The sequence below is a fragment of the Chrysoperla carnea genome, chromosome 1, assembly GCF_905475395.1.
Source record: "Chrysoperla carnea chromosome 1, inChrCarn1.1, whole genome shotgun sequence".
Classification (NCBI taxonomy): domain Eukaryota; kingdom Metazoa; phylum Arthropoda; class Insecta; order Neuroptera; family Chrysopidae; genus Chrysoperla; species Chrysoperla carnea.
Window position 1 is genome coordinate 68,936,820 of NC_058337.1, and position 19,294 is coordinate 68,956,113.

Consider the following 19,294-nt stretch of genomic DNA (forward strand, 5'->3'; position numbering starts at 1 on the left):
TCAAACAAAAAGTTGGGTTCATAAGCGCACATATTAGAGATAGAAAAACATTTTAGAAAATCACATAGCGGCAAAAAATGAATGAAATTTGAATGCCGTATAGTGGTCAGAAAGTGGTCACATAGTGGAAATGAAGTCAGAAAATGAATATAAACAAGTAAAGTGCTTTTCCGCAAAATTATTTATCAAGTAATCACTTTTCGGAAAAATTTCCTTGTAAATATGGTTATTTACAAAGAAGTTTTTGGATTTAAAATTTTCCTCTATTCCTTACTTTTTTCAAAAATTGAATGAAAAATAATCAAAAAAGAAGATTTTTGCATTCAATATTTGTCTTAATTATTCGGTTCCCAAAATAATATTTCAAACAAATCTATCTTTTACATAAAGACCCATTTTCCAATTGAAGGGTTACTTTTATCTCTTACCAGAAATGAAGCAGCGTGAGCACTTTATTGAACCTTAAATGTCAGGTTTATTTTAATGTTTGCGTTAGATGTGCGTCCATGAATCTAAAATTTTTTGTTTTTCTCAATAAAAATTACTATTCAAGCATATGTAAAACAATGTAGTTAAAATAAACAATTCACTGAGTCAATTGTTGAAAGACCTTATATAGACAGTATTGATTACAGCGTTGATAGTTACTCTTAGATAGCCACAGTCGTGTATATAACACGAGGGTGGTGCAACACACAAAACTGATACTCCCATATAATACAACCTGTATAATGATCTAAACTAATTAGGACCCTCATGGATAATGTTTAAAAAAAATGCTACAAACGAAAGTTGTTCATTTTTTTATAAGGAATATTTTTTACATTTAAACTTTTATTCTATCTCTAACGGCTTACAAGATATATAGATATATTATCAAGACCCAATTGATCTATGTTGCTCTTTTCGAACTCGACCTCACTTTTTACCTCCTAACTAAGCTTGATATCTCTTATCGTTTTTGAGTTATCGTGCTTACGAACAGACCTACGGACAGGCGGACAGACAATCGGATATGAACTAATTAGGTAATTTTATGAACACCTATAACAAAATTTTTTTTAAAGCGTTACAAACTTGGGATTAAACTTAGTATACTTTAATTTATTTCATATGTACAGGGTATAAAATCACATTGAATAAAGAATACCACCAAAATTGAAACAAAATTAAGACAATTGCTGATAAAGTTTTGATTGTTTTGAAAAATAAAATGAAAACAGTATGTAAACAATTCCTTGAAAATTACTCTGTTTTCCATTTACCAGAATTTTCGTCTTGGTGCTCATGTTGTTAATTTTTTATAGATTTAAAAGATGTATCTTTTAACATTGGAGCTCCCTGTATGTCCACAACAGATTTTTCTAAAAAATTAATTACTTTACAAAACAGTTTTAAATGCCAACAAATTTTTTAGAAACAGTTTTAATTCATTAACCAAAATTTTTATGAGTGAAAACAATTTTCAAAATACTACATTAATGTCCAACCCCCAAGATTTGCTATATGTTTTTCACGAGTACCTATAACATTTAAGCCACATATCACGATTTTTAAAAAAATGTTCTTATAATTCCACAAAAGTTTATTATTATTATATTCAATTAAATATTTCTCGTTTCATAATGTCTCTAGTGCTTAGTAGTTAGATCAATCAAAAATCAATAATAGTTGATGATGCTCAAAAAATGTTTCCTAGAGAGATTAGGGATTGCGTTTAGATTTAAATTTGACTGTTGGAATTAATTTCCTTGTGTAGAAACTAGGTGGTAATTCTAAGTAGCTTTTGATAATTTATTCTCTAGATGTATTTTCAATTTAATTCAATCTTTTTTAACCATATATACATTGTAAAGAACATGTCATAAAATAGGTTAAGGAAAGAAACAGGAGGAATGCAGCTATGGCTGGCTGTGTTAGGATCTATTTCAGCATTTACCTTTATGCAAATCTAATGAAAAGGCATGGCTGGCTTTGATTTATAGTTTATTATATAGTTTAATTTATAGTTTTCTATAGCTGTAGTTCATCGAAATCATTTTTCGATTTGGAATTCTACACCCGTGAAACATAAAATCTCAATTTTGAATAGAAAGAAAAATTTTCATCCGATGCAATTACAACAGTTTATTATAATCCAAAAAAATGGCATAATAATAAACTAAGATATGGAACGAACTGATATTGCCCATCATAAAACTTTATTATTATTTATTTAGGATTAAAATAATATCTTATAATTATGTTGTAATTTAATAGGTATTATAATAATTCTACATTTACCGCTTTTTACGAATTAATAAAATGTAATAATTTGAATGACCTCTTAAAATAATGCAACTTTATTTTTTGATACTAATAAGGTCAGTCGTATAAAAGTAGAACACACAAAATTTTGACTCTCTCGGTTTATCAAAATTAAATCAAATCAAGGTATAGGTATCATGGGTTTCTTGTTCTTGGGTATGGGTATGGAGGTTGGCGGGCCATGCTCGAGCATTGGGTCTCGAAGCAATGGTTCAGAGCACCTAGCCAAATAGACCCTTGTACTCTATCCCCGCTACGCTTTTCAGTGGCTATTATAACCAACTGATGTACTGAAACCCAGGATCTGCCTAGCGCCTTTCTTATTCTTGGTATAATAAAAATACATTCGAATTGAGAAACTCTTCCTTTATTTGTTTGAAGTCGGTTAAAAAGAGCTCATTTTTTCAACAACAACAAAAAAACATGAAAAAAACTTACCTTTTAACTTTTAAATATCTTTCTATATCTATACCTTTTCCAGGTTTATTTAAGAGTTACAAAGTTTATTTAATATTACTAAATTTAATCTCAGATTAACAAATCAATTAATAATTATATTTCAGATCCGTCAGCATTATTTCAGAAACTATAATTTGAAAATTATATTTGATTCATTCAATTATATAGAGATCAGTGGTTTCCTTACATAAAGTTTCAAGTATTTCATAAATATTTATATCATAATATATACTTTACTCTAGCATTTTTTTTTTCTGCCCTACCCGTATCTTCCTTATTCCTTTATCAAATTCCATGATTCACCCCTCATTTTTAAGCTTATTATGTCTAGGTTTGACGGAAAATACACTCACGGTCTTAAATGTACCCCTTAGGAAAAAATACGCTATAGACAAGTAATTTGAACGGAAAAAAAACAAATTTAAATTAGGCAAACATGTCAGCTTTTACAGATAATATCCTATATTCTAGATATTACTACTCAAAACATTAGTAGGCAAACATGTTAGTTCTTCAGATGCTCTTTTAATACTCTAGACATAGAATTACTCTTTTTAATACATGTTCTCCTAATATTAATTTAAGAACTTTTGATTTTTTTCACCACTTTTCTACGAAATGTTTGTTGTTTTTAACCACGGGAATGGTAGCCACGGATAACAGTAACTACGAGAGTGGAATTCCTCACGGGCCGAGCTAGTTTCTTATTTTATTTCTTATTTATTTCTTATTACCTTTAGTATTTTTGTTAACAAAAAATCTGAAATGAAATTGATAAATGCTGCGTCAGACAACATGATGCCCTGCTTTTTATACATAAAAGTTAAACTTGCGGGCTTTTTGTTTTGAAAATGTGTCGATGACAGTGTCAAAATCAGTTGTACTCGAATATCCTGAGCCATAGTTGATCTCAAATACTTTTTGATCAATTTTAATTTTGAAATAGCTCTTTCAGCAATAGTTTTCACGTTATTTTGAATACTCTAGATCATTTAAATTGCTCACCTCTAGTGTGTGAAGAGGCTTTTTGTACTGCCACTGTAATTGATATTTTCTGAAATGCAATTTGCAGGCCTGAAATACAAATGACTAATCTGAAAAAGAATCTACATTTTTTTAAATAACATAAATAGATTCTAAAATAAATTAGGAAAAGGAAATGGGATCTGTTAAATGGATATCTGATACAGCTGGTTTATATTATTTGGTCTAAATATGTACAAGGAACGGCATAAGGTCGAGCTTCACCCATCTGATAACTAAATGATAAATAGTTTTTAAGAAATTTTATTAATTTATAAACACGTCTATCATAGTTTCTACCGAAAAGTGTTCGTGGCTATTTTTTATTAAATTAATTTTAATCAATTTTTTGCAGGCTATAATATTTTAAGCCTATAATCAACAAACGATCAAGACGTTTTCAACGATATCTCATTTATCAAATTATGATAAGTAGTTAAGAAGCTTTGAGGAAACAGATAAAAGATTTATAAAAAACTGGGGAGTTTACAGATTTTATTCAATCAAACTCTCTAAAAAACTTACAGAAATTAATAAATTAAATTAATACAGAATTAAATTAAAATAGTATTTATTTTGATAAAATTAGTTATTACTTAAAACTAAAAGTTTTTAATTTACAAAATTTAGTTTTTTTAAGTTGATAAGCATTTCAATCCCTTTAAGTAAGTTCCCCTACGGGCAACAACAGTTGTAAATGGGACACTGTTGTTACCATTTCCAGACTTTGTGAAGCGTTCAAGCTAGGAATGTTTAGATTCAAGTAAGTTACTTCGGTTGCTCAAATCATAAGGATTTTTTTTTTCATTTAAGTTAGGTTAGGTTAGGTTATATTGGCTGCCCACGAAGGACACACTTAGGCTATAGAGCCCATTGTGATGCCATATATGTGTTTTACCACCTTTCAGCTGATAATTTCATTTATCAACTATTCAATTTTAGAGGCTGAGTGCACCTCTTTCATGCGTATACCATGCACTACACCAGCCCATGACAACTATTAATTAAATTAATTTTGTTGCGACAGCGGGAATCGAACCCGCTACCCTAAGCATACCGCGGACGGAATTGGTTACGCCTTAACCAACTGAGCTAATAGGGCGACTTTTTTTCATTTAGTACCGAGTATTTTCGCAGTTGGTTACAAAAAAAGTATCAACAGTGAATTTATTGAGTCTAGCCATTCACTTACTATCTATGATGAAAATGATATATCTTAACAAATGAGGTCAATTGTTTACATTGGAGTAGAAATCCTTGTTTTAAAACTTCCCGTAAAAATAGAAGCTCTTCTGTTAAAGCATAATATTTCCAGAGTAGTTATTACTCTGTATATTTTAGTAATTTTGAAGGAATACACGGGTTAGTATGCAACAATAGTAAGTAATGGGTGGTACTATTACATGGAAAAATTTAACTTTTGTGAATTTGCTGTTAAGGCCTTGAGAGAGCAACCGTTATGAATTACTTAAGCTTAGACAAGTAAAAAAATTATATTTTATTAATTAAGCTCCAGCTTCTATGAAGGACTGCTTGGACACATTAGCACTATTTGTGGACCATAATATAAAAATTGTAGTTCGGGGAATTGTTGGTACAAGTACAACTAGCGCTTATCCAATTTTTTGTTTGTGTTAAGGGTCGTTTTTTGTGAATCTTTTTCAAACTTAATTAAAAATTAATAAAAATTTACATCGGAATAATTCCATGTTTTTTGGTCGGAAGCTTCACTTTTTTACTTACTAATAATTCTAAATCACGAATTAATCGCCAGCGTGTTGTTCTTGGCTCAATAATATCGTCTATATAGCCAAGAACAGCTGCAGGAAACGGATTACTAAATTTTTTAATATAGTCATTTTCCATTTCAGTCATATTATCGTTTCCACGATACAGTACTGAAACAGCGCCTTTACTACCCATTACAGCTACTTCTGCCGTGGGCCATCCATAGGTAATATCGCTTTGTGATGACATTGTAGCAAACCCACCTCCATATGCTTTTCGAGTGATAACAGACAATTTTGGTACAGTGGCTTCGAATATGGAATATAACATTTTTGCACCATGTTTAATTATACCGGAAAATTCTTGCTGTGTACCAGCTAAAAATCCAGGTATATCTACAAATGATACCAGTGGAATATTGAACGAATCACAAAATCTTATAAAACGAGAAGCTTTTAGCGACGAATTAATATCTAAACATCCAGCAGCAACTTTTGGTTGGTTGGCAAATATTCCTACAGTACGTCCACCTAAACGAGCGAATCCAACAATAATATTTGATGCATATCGCGGCATTATTTCAAAAAATTCTTTTTCATCAACAATTGCGTAAATTATATCATACATGTCATAAGGATCACTTGCATTATACGGAATTACTGAATCCAAAAATGGAACATCATCGTCAACGGGATCTGTACAAATTCTAAGAGGGGGAGGTTCTTTATTTGATTGTGGTAAATAGCTCAGTAAATTTCGTACTTGAAGTATTGCTTCCACATCATTTTTAAAAGAATTATGGGCTACTCCTGACATTGTTGTATGAACTTTGGAACCTCCTAGTTCGTCATGGGTGACATCCTCGTTTGTAACCGACTGTAAAAAATGTTGTAACGTGTGTTTAGAAAAAATAATGTCTCTTACAAAGAAATTGAGCAACAATTATAGTAAGGCAGGCAATGAATCCAAAAATTGTTTCGGCGCTTGCTTGCCCGTCAATATTTAAAAGTAGTGCAAAATACACCAAGCAAACAACCAAATATGGCATACTGTTTGAGAAAGTTGCTTTTCGATACAATAAGAATTTCTTATGATGTCTATTTTCAATTATGATGTCTAGTTCTTTGTTCGTCAAACCAGAAAATGAAATGTCAAAACAGGTAAAAGTACTCTTGGCTGACATTTTGGAAGAAGCGGTAAGATAATTTTTGTCAATTATATTTTTTGTCAATTTAAAATTGCTTACCTAAGACTCAAAAGAAATTTGTATGCTTATATATTGAAATCTTTCCATTCTCGTTGAAGTGTTCTCAACAATGTTGGAATTGCCTTAAAAAGTTAATTTTATGGGCGCTACTTTTTTGTTAATATTTCTCTGTTCCAATCCTTAATTATACCATGTATATATTAAATATACATAGTATATTATGTTTAGTCCCAAGTTAGTAACGCTTAAAAATATTGATGCTACGAAAAAAATTTTGGTATAGGTGTTCATAAAATCATCTAATTAGTCCATTTTCGGTTGTCCGTACGTCTGCCCATCCGTCCGTCCGTGAACACGATAACTCAAAAACGAAAAAAGATATGACGCTGAAACTCACTCAGGACGTAAAAAGTGAGGGCGAGTTCGTAAAAGAGCAACACAGGTCAATTGGGTCTTGGGTCCGTAGGACCCATCTTGTAAACCGTTAGAGATAGAACAAAAGTTTAAATGTAAAAAATGTTCCTTATCAAAAAATAAACAACTTTTGTTTGAAACAATTTTGGAAACATCACTGTTTACTCACAAGGGCATCCATTAGATTCAAATTTTATAGTATGTATTAATATAGAATTATCAGTTATCAGAGTAATCAACATTGTCTATACATGGTATTTCAACAATTAACTCAATTGTTTGTTTTCACTTGTTTTATTATTTTATTAGTACACAATAAATTGTTATTTAAAAATGTTTAAATTTCAAAATTGGATTGATTTGAAATTTTATGGCTCAATATTACCGATGTTGAAATTTCTATTACCCGGATTCTATCCACACTATCTTTAACCTATATAAACTAAGCGAGTAATTAGCCTTTTTTCAAAATTTTAAAATAGATAAAAAACAATTCCTTCTCTCAGATTCAAAATGTCTTACAAGAGTATTTTGTATTTTGATCTCCATTATATCATTTTCAGAATTGACGAACAAAGAATTATGACATTGAAATTGGAAATAGAATCGAAGTCATGCGTATGTTAAAAACAATAATGAAAGTATATACGAATTCGTATCTAATTCTTTAATAATGTGCAATTTAATCGATTGAATTCGAAGTAGGATTTAAAGTCATACCTGACTCAATATTTAACCAAAAAAACTGAAATTTAGTACTTTAGATTAAAGTTCCAATTGAATCCTATAAAAAAGAGTATTGAATTGGTATTCTGTATTTTGTATTCTATATTTATTACTAGTTTTCAATAAATAATAAATAAAAAAATTCAACTCTTTTTACTTCCAATTCAGGTTTCAATTCTTTCATTCCCATTTAAAGTTTTGAATGGACTTTAATATGCACTAACATCTCCTGTAAAGAAGTATTTACCTTGATTTGGGGTCATCTTAGAATTGACTATACTGAGGCATGTATTTTCAACAAAATTATTTTTAGTTTTTTACATTTTCTGGTACATATCATGACCTTCAAAGCCGTTAGGTATTATGCGAAGCTTTATTTTTTGGCTTCATTATTGCCTAGTAGTTCGGCTTCGTCTACATATTTGAGAGTTAATTATGCGTCATAAATAAGAAATAAATTTAAATCTTTCCCATTTCTGCCTACATAAAATCATCTCATAGATAATAGAATTGAACTTATCTTTAGCTTACCTTAATAACATCAGGACCTGTTACATACAAATATGACGTATCTTCTACCATGAATGTAAAATCAGTTAAGGCTGGCGAATAAGCAGCTCCGCCTGCGCATGGCCCCATAATTAGCGATATCTAAAAATTCAATTAATTTAATATTTTTATATTGGTCATCATTTTTTTGTAATTTACTTGTGGTATAAATCCTGAAGCAAGTACATTTCGAGTACAAATGTCAGAATAACCAATCAAAGACTCTATACCCTCCTGAATACGTGCTCCTCCCGAATCGTTCAATCCAATGATAGGTGCTCCAACTAACAATGCTTGATCCATTATTTTCGTAATTTTTCGTGCATGTACACTTGACAAGCTACCTCCTAACACTGTAAAATCTTGGCTAAATAGGTAAACTGGTCGACCATTAACCTTTGCATGACCAGTTATTACGGAATCTCCTGTGAACTAAAATGATAATATTTTGTGAAATTTTATTTTCTTTAAGCTTTTATCATTGTGCATACTTTCATGTTTTCCATTCCAAAATCGGTGCATGTGTGTTCCATGAACATGTCATATTCACTGAATGTACCTTCATCACAAAAAACTTGAATTCGTTCTCTAGCTGTTAACTTCCCCTGAAAATTATTTCGATTATTTTTTATTTTTGAAGTTTCAATGATTTTCAGCTTTTAACTAGCTTATCCAATTAATTTTTCATTTGATTGATTGATATCTGTCAATATCGATCACCCCACGCATTACAATTAATATTATCATCCACTTTTTAGTGCAATCATGTGTGTTTTTTAATTTTTTAAACTATAATTTATTATTAAAAGTTTTTAAATTAAACAGTTTTTAGTCAACCCATTGCAAAAATATTTGTCAACTTTTTAAGTGGCTGGGGGATGTCCGGCCTTAATTCGTATCTTATAGCTATCTATCCATCTTGTAGGTAGAAATTCCCACACCGTGTCGCAATTGAAGCACTTATTTTGAAACGAAGATACGTTTGTACATAATTCAATACCATTAGGCGTAAAATTTTTAAAATTTGGGTCTAGGACTGCTGTAAAAGTTAGGTACCTCCCGGTGTGAACTTCTTTCTACGTGGCGATATTCAAAATTTTCGAATTTCATGGTAAAAATCTAAAACATAACAATTTTTATCGCCACCGCCTTATCCCACCTAATAAACGAAAATAACACCCCCCTAACATACTCTGGTATTTTTGTTTGTTTTTTTTTTCAGCTTTTTTGATGTTTGTTTTCTTCACCTTTTTCAATGTTTTGATGCGGAGTTAAGACCGCTGGCTACCAACGACGACTACTAGCACGACGATTGCTTGTATATTCTAAACCGATACCAAGACTAAATTGTGAACTCCGTGGCCAAAGGCAAAGATCTAATTGTCCAAATAATGAAAATAGATTTTGGTGGGCGGGGTTAAAGAGTTGAAAAAGATGGCATACTATAGATTTATTTTCAAACTTAGCATTGTCCTCATTGCAAGTGCTATGGTGGAGGATATAGTAAGGGTAAGATAGGTAAAGGCTGTAACGCGGTACTTTAAACTAAATCAATGATTCTCTAAATGAATCATCGATTCTTGGAGAGAATCGCAGAACGTTGATTTTGAGAAAGTCATAAAAATAGGCTGAATAGTTCAGCCATTCTACGTGTTGAATCAGATTACCTCCAACATTTAGATTGTGAAAATCTAATATATCAATTCGCAAACCAAAAACGGCGAAATTTTTTTAAAGTACCCCAAAGTAATACTTAAGATAAATCCGGCCCTGGGCGCACCAATGAATTAAATAAATAACTATTTTATAGTAATTTTCAAGGGAATTTCTAAATTTGGTATTATTTTAATCTGAAAATAGATTGGTTTATCATTGCATGCAGTTATTAAATTAATTTACAAGCACCATTAAGATGTATATTAAGATTATTAGTGTAATTTATGTAATCGATTCATAACAATTTTCGTTCTGAATTCAAAATAAAATTCAACTAAATTCATCATTTTTCTTTAAAATTCAATGTATATACACAATTTTTTTTAAATTCACCCCTCGTCTCTCATGAACCTGAATGTTTATGATTGTGCCCCCTTTGGGGATTACTTTTTTTTGTTAAAACCACCCTCATTATATATCACGTTTAAAAATTTATCGTGTTCAATTGTCATAAAAATTTTTTTGCCCCGACCCTCATTTAGCCACGTATTTTTCTCAAGGCTAAAACTCATGTGGAGTAAGAGACTTTCGTGAAATTAAATGTAGATATTGAAAAAAATCACTACACACAAATAATCTGCTCAAACATTATATTTTTTGGAGTATTAATTACTCATTTCTGCTCGTTTATCTTGAAAACATTCTCTTAAACCAAATTATATTAGCTTTGAAAAATTATTATTGTTCTTAATATCATATTGCCATGCTATGGTACATTATTATAACTTTTATCAATAAATGAAAAAAAAAATTGTCAAAGCGATTAAAAAGTAAAATTAATAAAACTATTAAAATAAATATTATTACTCTAGCATGTTGAGCGTCGATTTTCTTTTGACCACCACCTAGTAAAGCATCTTTTCTTTTTTCTTTAATTCTTTCTTGAACTGCAATAGTATGATTTACACTTGATGAAACGTTTGATGAATTCAACTGACGTGTATTTTTTACTAATAATTGAAAAACTCTTTTATTTAATGGTTTCATTTTGAAACTATTTGTTTGGCTTGAATCGAAGACGTTTAATTAAGAACTGAACTATTTATTTATGAAAAATTAACTGATGTTAAAGTCAACAAGTAAGGGATCTATTTCAATACTAAATTTATTGTTAACCAGGGATGTGAAAATTATTTATAATTTTGATTAGATTCTAAAGCGCAAACACAAGAGATCAGATACATGAAAATTATTTTAACAACAAAAATAATTATCTACATCTTTCACTGTTGCTGCATTAAGGAGTACCCAAATTTTAATCGAATACTTATATTATTCTATTTCAATAAACGACAATAACTCTCTTTTTAGATTTTGCAAGGAAATTAAATTTACTTATAGCCAATATCAAAAAGTTATTAACAGCCTACACTGCCGTTATTTATTTAAAAGCCTCTAATGCTAACCACTTTTTAAATGCCTTTTTAAGCGTATACAAAACCTGTATTAAATACTTCACTTCAAAATCCTATAAAGTGCTTAGTTATATCGAAATTTCTATTGGTTCTAATTCCAGTTTGAGATCGTCTTTGATGGTCCTAAATCAATCAAAAAATTAATAATGATATTAATATCAACAAAAAGTTTAAAGAGTATTAAAACAACTTTAACATATCGAAAGTATTCGAAAAAATTAACATTTCATGCATATTACGACTTTTTGTTTGAATTATGACGGCAGTATAGTCCAAGACCCATTTTCACAAGTGAAGACTACTAATAGAAAAACACTGCTTTATTTTAATGGTGATTCTGAAATATTTTTTAATTGAAAAAATTCTTGAACATAATAAATTTTTTTCGTGCGTAAAACATTGCGAAACGCAAACAAAATATTGTAATTTTCCAGATATCGGACAACAGATGTTTTGTAAAATGTATATCTTTTTATTAGGTTGACAAAAACAAACAGTTATTAGTTTTAAGATTTCGGTGCATAAATTTTCGGAACCCCACAATAGAATTCCTTCTATTATCCAAAATTAAAAAAAAATATTTTAGGGTTCACCATAACGAAACTAAATACAACATGTACTTTGGTTAGTAATCGCTTAAGAAAAAGGGCTTGAAACTGTAGGCAGACTATACTTTGCGATGTTAATAGGCACATGTATTAACAGCGGGGCCAATTTAAGATCATGGAAATTTCATCCATAGATACTCACTACCATTTCGCAGAGATACTCATCATTCCATACACAATAATACCTTTTTTAGTTAAAAAAATAAATGATATGTATATGCCAAGCAGAACTTGTTTTATTTAATTTTAATACTTGAACACTCTTAATGGAAAACTTTATATATATATATATATATATATATATATATATATATATATATATATATATATATATATATATATATATATATATATATATATATATATATATAAAGTTTATTCTTGAATAATACACAGCCCTTAATTTTTCTGCTTGATTTTCACAAATAAAGGAAGTAATATCACAACCTTAATTGAAACATGTTAACGAACATTTGCCATTATAAAATTTTATTAGTAAGAGATTAAAAAATAAGTATATACCTACTTAGATAATTATGTTATATTTTTAACTTTTTTGATAATATTAAAAGTAGGTAAAAAGCTTAAATTATAATGAACTAAAAGGTATATAATAGATGCACTGTTGCAATAAGTGCATCTAATTTCTAGTGAAGAAGCCTAAGTCACTCTTACTTTAAATATGATCCCTTGTGGTCCTTAGCGTTTCAAGAAATTACATATTAGACCATACGCGGGATAGGGGGTTCCATAGGAAGTAAAATCGCGCTGAGTAGGCGCAATGTTTTCTGAAGATTTGAGGTTGCCGATTTCGTATATGTGCGTCGATTTTACAGAAAGTTGTGCAAACAAAAGCTATTAACAATTTAATTGTTTAAATCGGTGTAACTCGGAAACAATCGATTGTATCGACAAAAGTTGTTGAAAAATATAGTGCAAAATCAAAATTTTCGATTATATACGTCGATTTTACAAAAAATTGTGCAAAAAAGCTAATAACAATTTAATTGTTTAAATCAATGTAACTCGGAAACTATCGATTTTATCGACAAAAGTTGTCGAAAAAACTGGTCAAAAACCACGCCAAGAGACAGAGCTTTCAACTTGCCGCGCAACGCTGCTCAGGAGCTTATTATCTCGCTAAAATTGATAATTTCCGAGTTACAGCGATTTAAACAATTAAATAATTAAAAGTTTGAACTACTTTACGTAAAACTCGACATATACGTAATCAACGACCTAAAAACATTTAGAAAACATTGCGCCTGCTTAGCGCGATTTTACTTCCTACGAAACCTCCTATCCCGCGAATGGGGTAGGTATATAGTTATATGTAATTAGCTAACAAAATATTATTTCCTGTACTTTTTTCTATGTGTCTTGGTGGAAGCGCAGATAAAATATTTCATTATACGAATATTTGTAGAGCCTAAATTGAATTATATTTACTTCGCACTTGGTACGTTGCTTTGTACTTCGTAAGCATTTTAGATTTTAAAGCTTATTTTATTTAAGTTGAATTAAAATAATTTTTTTAATCGGAAATTATGGTTTTGAGATATACAGGGTGCCAGATCTTTACAGGCAGAAGAATATCTAGTAATTTTAAATCGAGTTTCCACCAAAATGTTCCTTTACAGTTTTCGGATCCGAATCAGATGTATCCTTAACAGGATACTCTTTGGTTAATTGTTAATAATTCTAAAAATTTCTCGATTAATATTAGTCAAATTGATATTCTTAAGACAGGCAAAGTTACAGAAAATAAAACTTAATCCAATTCATCCTCCAAAACATTAATATTTACAGAGATTAACGCTGAAAGTTCCAAAATAGAAAATTGAAAATTTTTCGGCAAAAACTCCATGTAACTAACTCTACTCTACCATAAAATTTTCTACATACAAACTTTGATTTCTTATCGATAAATTTCTTTGTTTTAAAGTTCTTTAAACGTAAATATTAAATTTAGAGCATTTAGTTCAGGTAATTTCATTATTATTTTTTGTTTACTTAATTTTGCAATTTAAGATCAAATGTAAATTTAGTTTCCGATATTTCAAAAGCTAGATCTTTCACATAAGCACCATGAATTTGAGGTCTTTATATTACATTCATCTTTATATATCAATATCGAAATTCTTTTTTAAAATGATATTATTGTGTTTCTTTAATTTGCATTCTAATACTTAACCAAAAAATCTATTAAAACAAGAATAACTACCAGATATGACTATTGCATTATCGACAATGCGAATGGAAAAATATATCATGAAGAGTTCAAAATTTAATGAAAGTCTTTTATTTCGATTATTTAGATTTACCAAAGTACAGCTCTGGTATTTATCTAATTTTATTTAAATAGTAATTTAGATAGTTAAACCACATTAAACATTTAATGCGATAAGCTAATAATTTCCTTGTGTCCTTCCCCGCATGAAACACTATAATAAACTATTATTTGTAATCTTAAAATATTTCCTTCTTTTTACTAAAACTAATATTGAAGTGATAAATAAAATACTCATTTATCGAAAATCGAAAAAGATTCAACCCAATGTAATAATTTTTCGCGAAACAGCAACAGTTTTTAACAAAAGGAAACAAAAGAAATTTTGTACGAATTTTCTTTGGTTTCTTAAATAATGTACCTACCGTAAATAGCGGCTACCCTAGAGTAGAATGAGAAGCGTGGTCGCTCTAGGCGCCAGGTAGCAAGAGGCACCATTATAAAAATTCGATCGAAAAATTAAAATTTTATAGCGCCTTTTAAAAGGCGGGACTGCTTCGAATGAAAATGAAGATTGAATTCAAGAAAATAAAATTAAATATAGCAGCACTGCACCTGCGGTGCTTCTTGTTCTCAATACCGCCGCACAGTAGTTGTTTATACGGAGCGTGGGTAATTTTTATTGCAGGAGTTTCCATGTTAATAATACACTATTAATATAATTTTATGATTAAGTCTATGATTTGTATATACAGCTTACATTAAAAATTTACTATTATTTTCTTATAAGTTAAATAAGTTATTATGATATGATAATTTACATTTAAAAATATTTTTATGCTGACCTAATTGATAATAAACCAATTACTACATGTAAACAATTGAAATTTAAATAAGCGTGTGATTTATTGCAAGTTTTGTAAGACAGCAGAGCTGCGCTTGATGAAATAGTTCCCTCCACCTCCTTTGCACACAACGAATAGAAGTAAATTCTAAATTATTTTTTGAGAAACAAATAAGTTTAAAAAATTTAAATTTCACGAATTAAACGACTTATGCGTTTATTACGAGAAATAAACGAATATGAAAAAGTTTTTAATTATAATTACTTGTACATGAACTGAAATATAATTAATGGTGCGAAAGCGTCGACCAAAGACAATCTCACTCTACCTTGATTAAGGGCTAGGCTGGTGCTAAAGTACGAAATTTCTAGTTAATAATAATAACTAAACTAAGCATTATTACATTTTTTACTAGAATAATATTTCGAAACGCAAATATTTTATTAAGAGTGGTTATACCTGCATGTTATACCTGTATGTATGCGCGCAGTACCCAAAAAGTGTTGTATGTGTATAGTAACTTGGAAAGTACGTAGTGTGCGCGTATAGTTTTGGTCCCTCAAACCGGATAGTAATCGGTCAATTAATTGAAATTCAAGCATCTCGACGAACAAATGAAAATGATTTGTGAGCTGATTGGAAGATATACAAGAAATTCAATGCAACAATCGAAAAGCACCAAGTGGACATTAACCTTGAACAAAATGGAAAAAGTTTTGTAGAAAACGATCTTCTAAATATAATTTCTATTGCCGAAGAAGAAAACATTGATTTAGTAAATAAAGTAAATTATTTGCAAACTTTGGGTATAAAACTTCCATCATCAGAAGAGATTGCAGTGGTTAACACAGTTTTTTACAAACCCAGAAAAAATAAAGACCTGATTTATCTGTCTTCGATATAATTATTCAATATTGGGCTACATTCGCTGAAACGTATGATTTACTGGCAATAGCCACAGTATTTGGCTGTAGCACAACAACTTGAGAGTCAACTTTCTTCGTATTGACGAGAATTGAATATCCGCACCGACTCTCAATATGCCACCAACAAATGTGAAATCCTTCTAGTACAATGTTGATCCTTCTAGTACAACAAAAAATGAACAAAAGTTTTAAGCATTGACCTACTTTTGTTTATTAAGAAAATTTAATCAGCAGAAGACGACTGCAGATTTTCTAATTGTCTTTTTACAACAGTCATTAAAATATGTGTAAAAATTAAAAGTTACCGTGTGTCAATGCTTTCCATTTTTATGGATAAGCCTATCCTGATTTTTCTTGAACCTGCCCTGATTACACAGCTGGGCTACAGGCCTGTGCTAGCCGTAAATAGAATTTTGAGAAAATTGTCAAATACTTAAATTTTCTACCATACAACCATATTATAGGTGCAAGTTTCTTCTATTCTATTATTTAATTTAAAAAATATCAGGTACTAATAAAAAATGTGAAATTTCTCAAAAAAATTTATTTATAAAGAAATTAAGAAATAAAATGTTATACAAATATGAAGCAAAAAAAAAAAAAAATACAGAAATTTTATTTTAAACTAACAAAAATTCAGATCACTCTTTTTAATATACACAAATGTATTTTTTTGAACACATATTTGGACGGGTTAGTGTGACTGATAAATCACAAGTACAATTAATAAATTCTTTAAAACATTTTAGGGGTTAAATCTTAAAGAATGGTATTTTGATTTAAAGATTATAATACCTCATTTAAGATCTAACAAAATAAAATTATACGAAAAAACAAAACTATTTTTAAAATACGTTAAACATGATATTATAATTTATTTTTTTTTAATTAAAAGCTTTTTATTCAGTTGAATCCTGAAAATTGAAATTAGAATTTTATGTAGAATGAGCAACCTATAAGTTTATGCTACTATATCCTTTTTTTTTCCTAACAAAGACTAAAATGAAAATACAGACGAAAATATTTTGACGATTCCCGCATTTTTAAGGAATAATAATATATCGATAGCACGGCCTCATTAAAATTTGTATGATGATTTTGAATGTAAATAGTCCCACATATTTTCGATCATTAACTTTCATTTTTTAAATTTTGGCAAGGTATTTGAGCCAGCAGCTTAGTAACCGTATTTAACATATTCAATCATTTTTGCTTTATTATGCCAATGACCATTGGCATAATAGATATATGAGTTGATAAGGTCCAAAATAAAGTTAATAAGGCTTTATTTTATTTGTCAAAATAAAGTTTATAAGGTTCAAAATAGTATTACAGTGGTGTTCAAAAAGTATGTCGATGTAAAAAAAAATATGATTTTACATGCGTTGGTCGTTATAGCCGATACATTTGTTTATACTGTCAATGAATATTGGTCACTATAATCGATATGTCATTAGAACCGATGTCGATTTAGTCGATACATTCATGTATGTGTTTATATAGAGATCCGGTCGAGACCTTTCACATTCGTGGTTAAAGCCGTTTCGTCGTTAGAACCAAATTTGGCTGTAATTTATTTAAACTAATTTCTCAATTGAAACAATTGCTCATTCTATATAAAAATAGTTTCTGTTTAGTTGCCATATTAAATTTTAAAAATTACAATTTCATGTTTAGTAATAAAAAATAAAAACGATTTTTAACTTCAATAAAATATATATTTCGCAACTTAATAAAAAATGGAACAAATTCACACTACATGACAGAAAAGCAGTAAATTAAAACTAATTACCTTACTCCAATCTTTTTCCTTATGTTTCGAATTTTATCTTTTTCTGCCTGAATGTGAATTCGCCCTTAAGGTTAGTTCTTTTATATAAAAAAATCTTTTTACATATTTTAAAAAATATACTAAAATTATTGAGATTCCTAATCCAAAAAATAAATTCATGCATTTGTATATTTGAAATATATTAGACTATATTTATATTTTAAGGCGTTCATAAGTACAGCGTGTAACATAATAAACTTTGAACTTTATTATTATATTCCTAAAAGTACTTAAAAAACGTTTCACTTCTCTAAAAGAAAACAGTGCTCTTCTAAAAAACAAATTAAATAACACAACTATATTGCACTAACCGATATAATAACTTTTATTTTCGAAAAAAAAATTTTGCACGATTAGCTATGAATTTTCTAAAAGTATACACTACATGATTATTTATTTGTGAAAATTTTGTGGTCAGCACCACCAAAACATTTCTATTAACCCTGAGAATTTTTTTTTATAAACATCTACTATGTGGGTTTCATAGTAACTTTTCTAGTACCGTTTCTTCTATCACATGAAACCATTGACAATAATTTGAGAAGAGCAATAGAACATATGTTCATAAATTAACTTTATAATAGAGGGTTAAAAAAAACCCTTTTTTAATTTATACCTGCCTTACAAAAGGTGTTCACCCTGCTGTTAATAACTTCTCTATTAATAACATACTGTTAATAGAAGTCAAAATTTAGAAGAGGAATTTACTACATATCAAAAAAATTGTCTGCCAAGTGTGAATCAGACCACGTCCTCAATTCTATACTTTTTTAAAAAGAAATCATTAACTTTAATAAAGTAAATTCACTGCCTAGACTTTTTCGTTGCATCTCTTAGTTTCAAATATATTTTTTTAGACATGTTTTTCAAAAATACGCCTCAAAAAATAAGTATCTCAAAATTAAGTGACATTTTTAATTTATTCATAAAACATATCATGTTTTAATAAACTACGAAAATTTTTATTTTCATTTCAAGAAGGTACTGGCAAGAAAAATAATCGTCACGACTCTGTTAGTAAGACTTCACTCAGTTGGTGCATTTTTTTAAAACTTTTTCGCACAACCAATTTTATTAATAGTGCGACTAATCACTTCTTAGAGTTCCACGATGGCATGCGGATGTTTGACAAAACACTTTCTTATTCAGAAAATCTCAAAAAAATACCACGAGATAATATTACTTTAAAATTTTGTTCGCTGTAATGAGGTGGCAGGTTGAACTCTCTTGTTTAAAGAATAACTAGCGCCATTATTATCATTACCATAATTATTATTACCATTTTTATAGTAAATTTTCACAATTCTTAG

General features: G+C 29.3%; 1 protein-coding gene across 1 annotated transcript; it reads right to left on the reverse strand.

Annotated features, from left to right (window-relative positions):
• Positions 1–4,855: 4,855 nt before the first annotated feature.
• Positions 4,856–11,143, reverse strand: LOC123300130 (propionyl-CoA carboxylase beta chain, mitochondrial-like). Its single transcript, XM_044882624.1, has 5 exons — positions 10,937–11,143; positions 8,905–9,018; positions 8,573–8,845; positions 8,396–8,515; positions 4,856–6,393 (listed from the first exon to the last, which is right to left on the reverse strand). The coding sequence occupies exons 1-5, from the start codon at positions 11,114–11,116 to the stop codon at positions 5,479–5,481; spliced, it is 1,602 nt and encodes a 533-aa protein (XP_044738559.1). The 5' UTR covers positions 11,117–11,143; the 3' UTR covers positions 4,856–5,478.
• Positions 11,144–19,294: the final 8,151 nt, after the last annotated feature.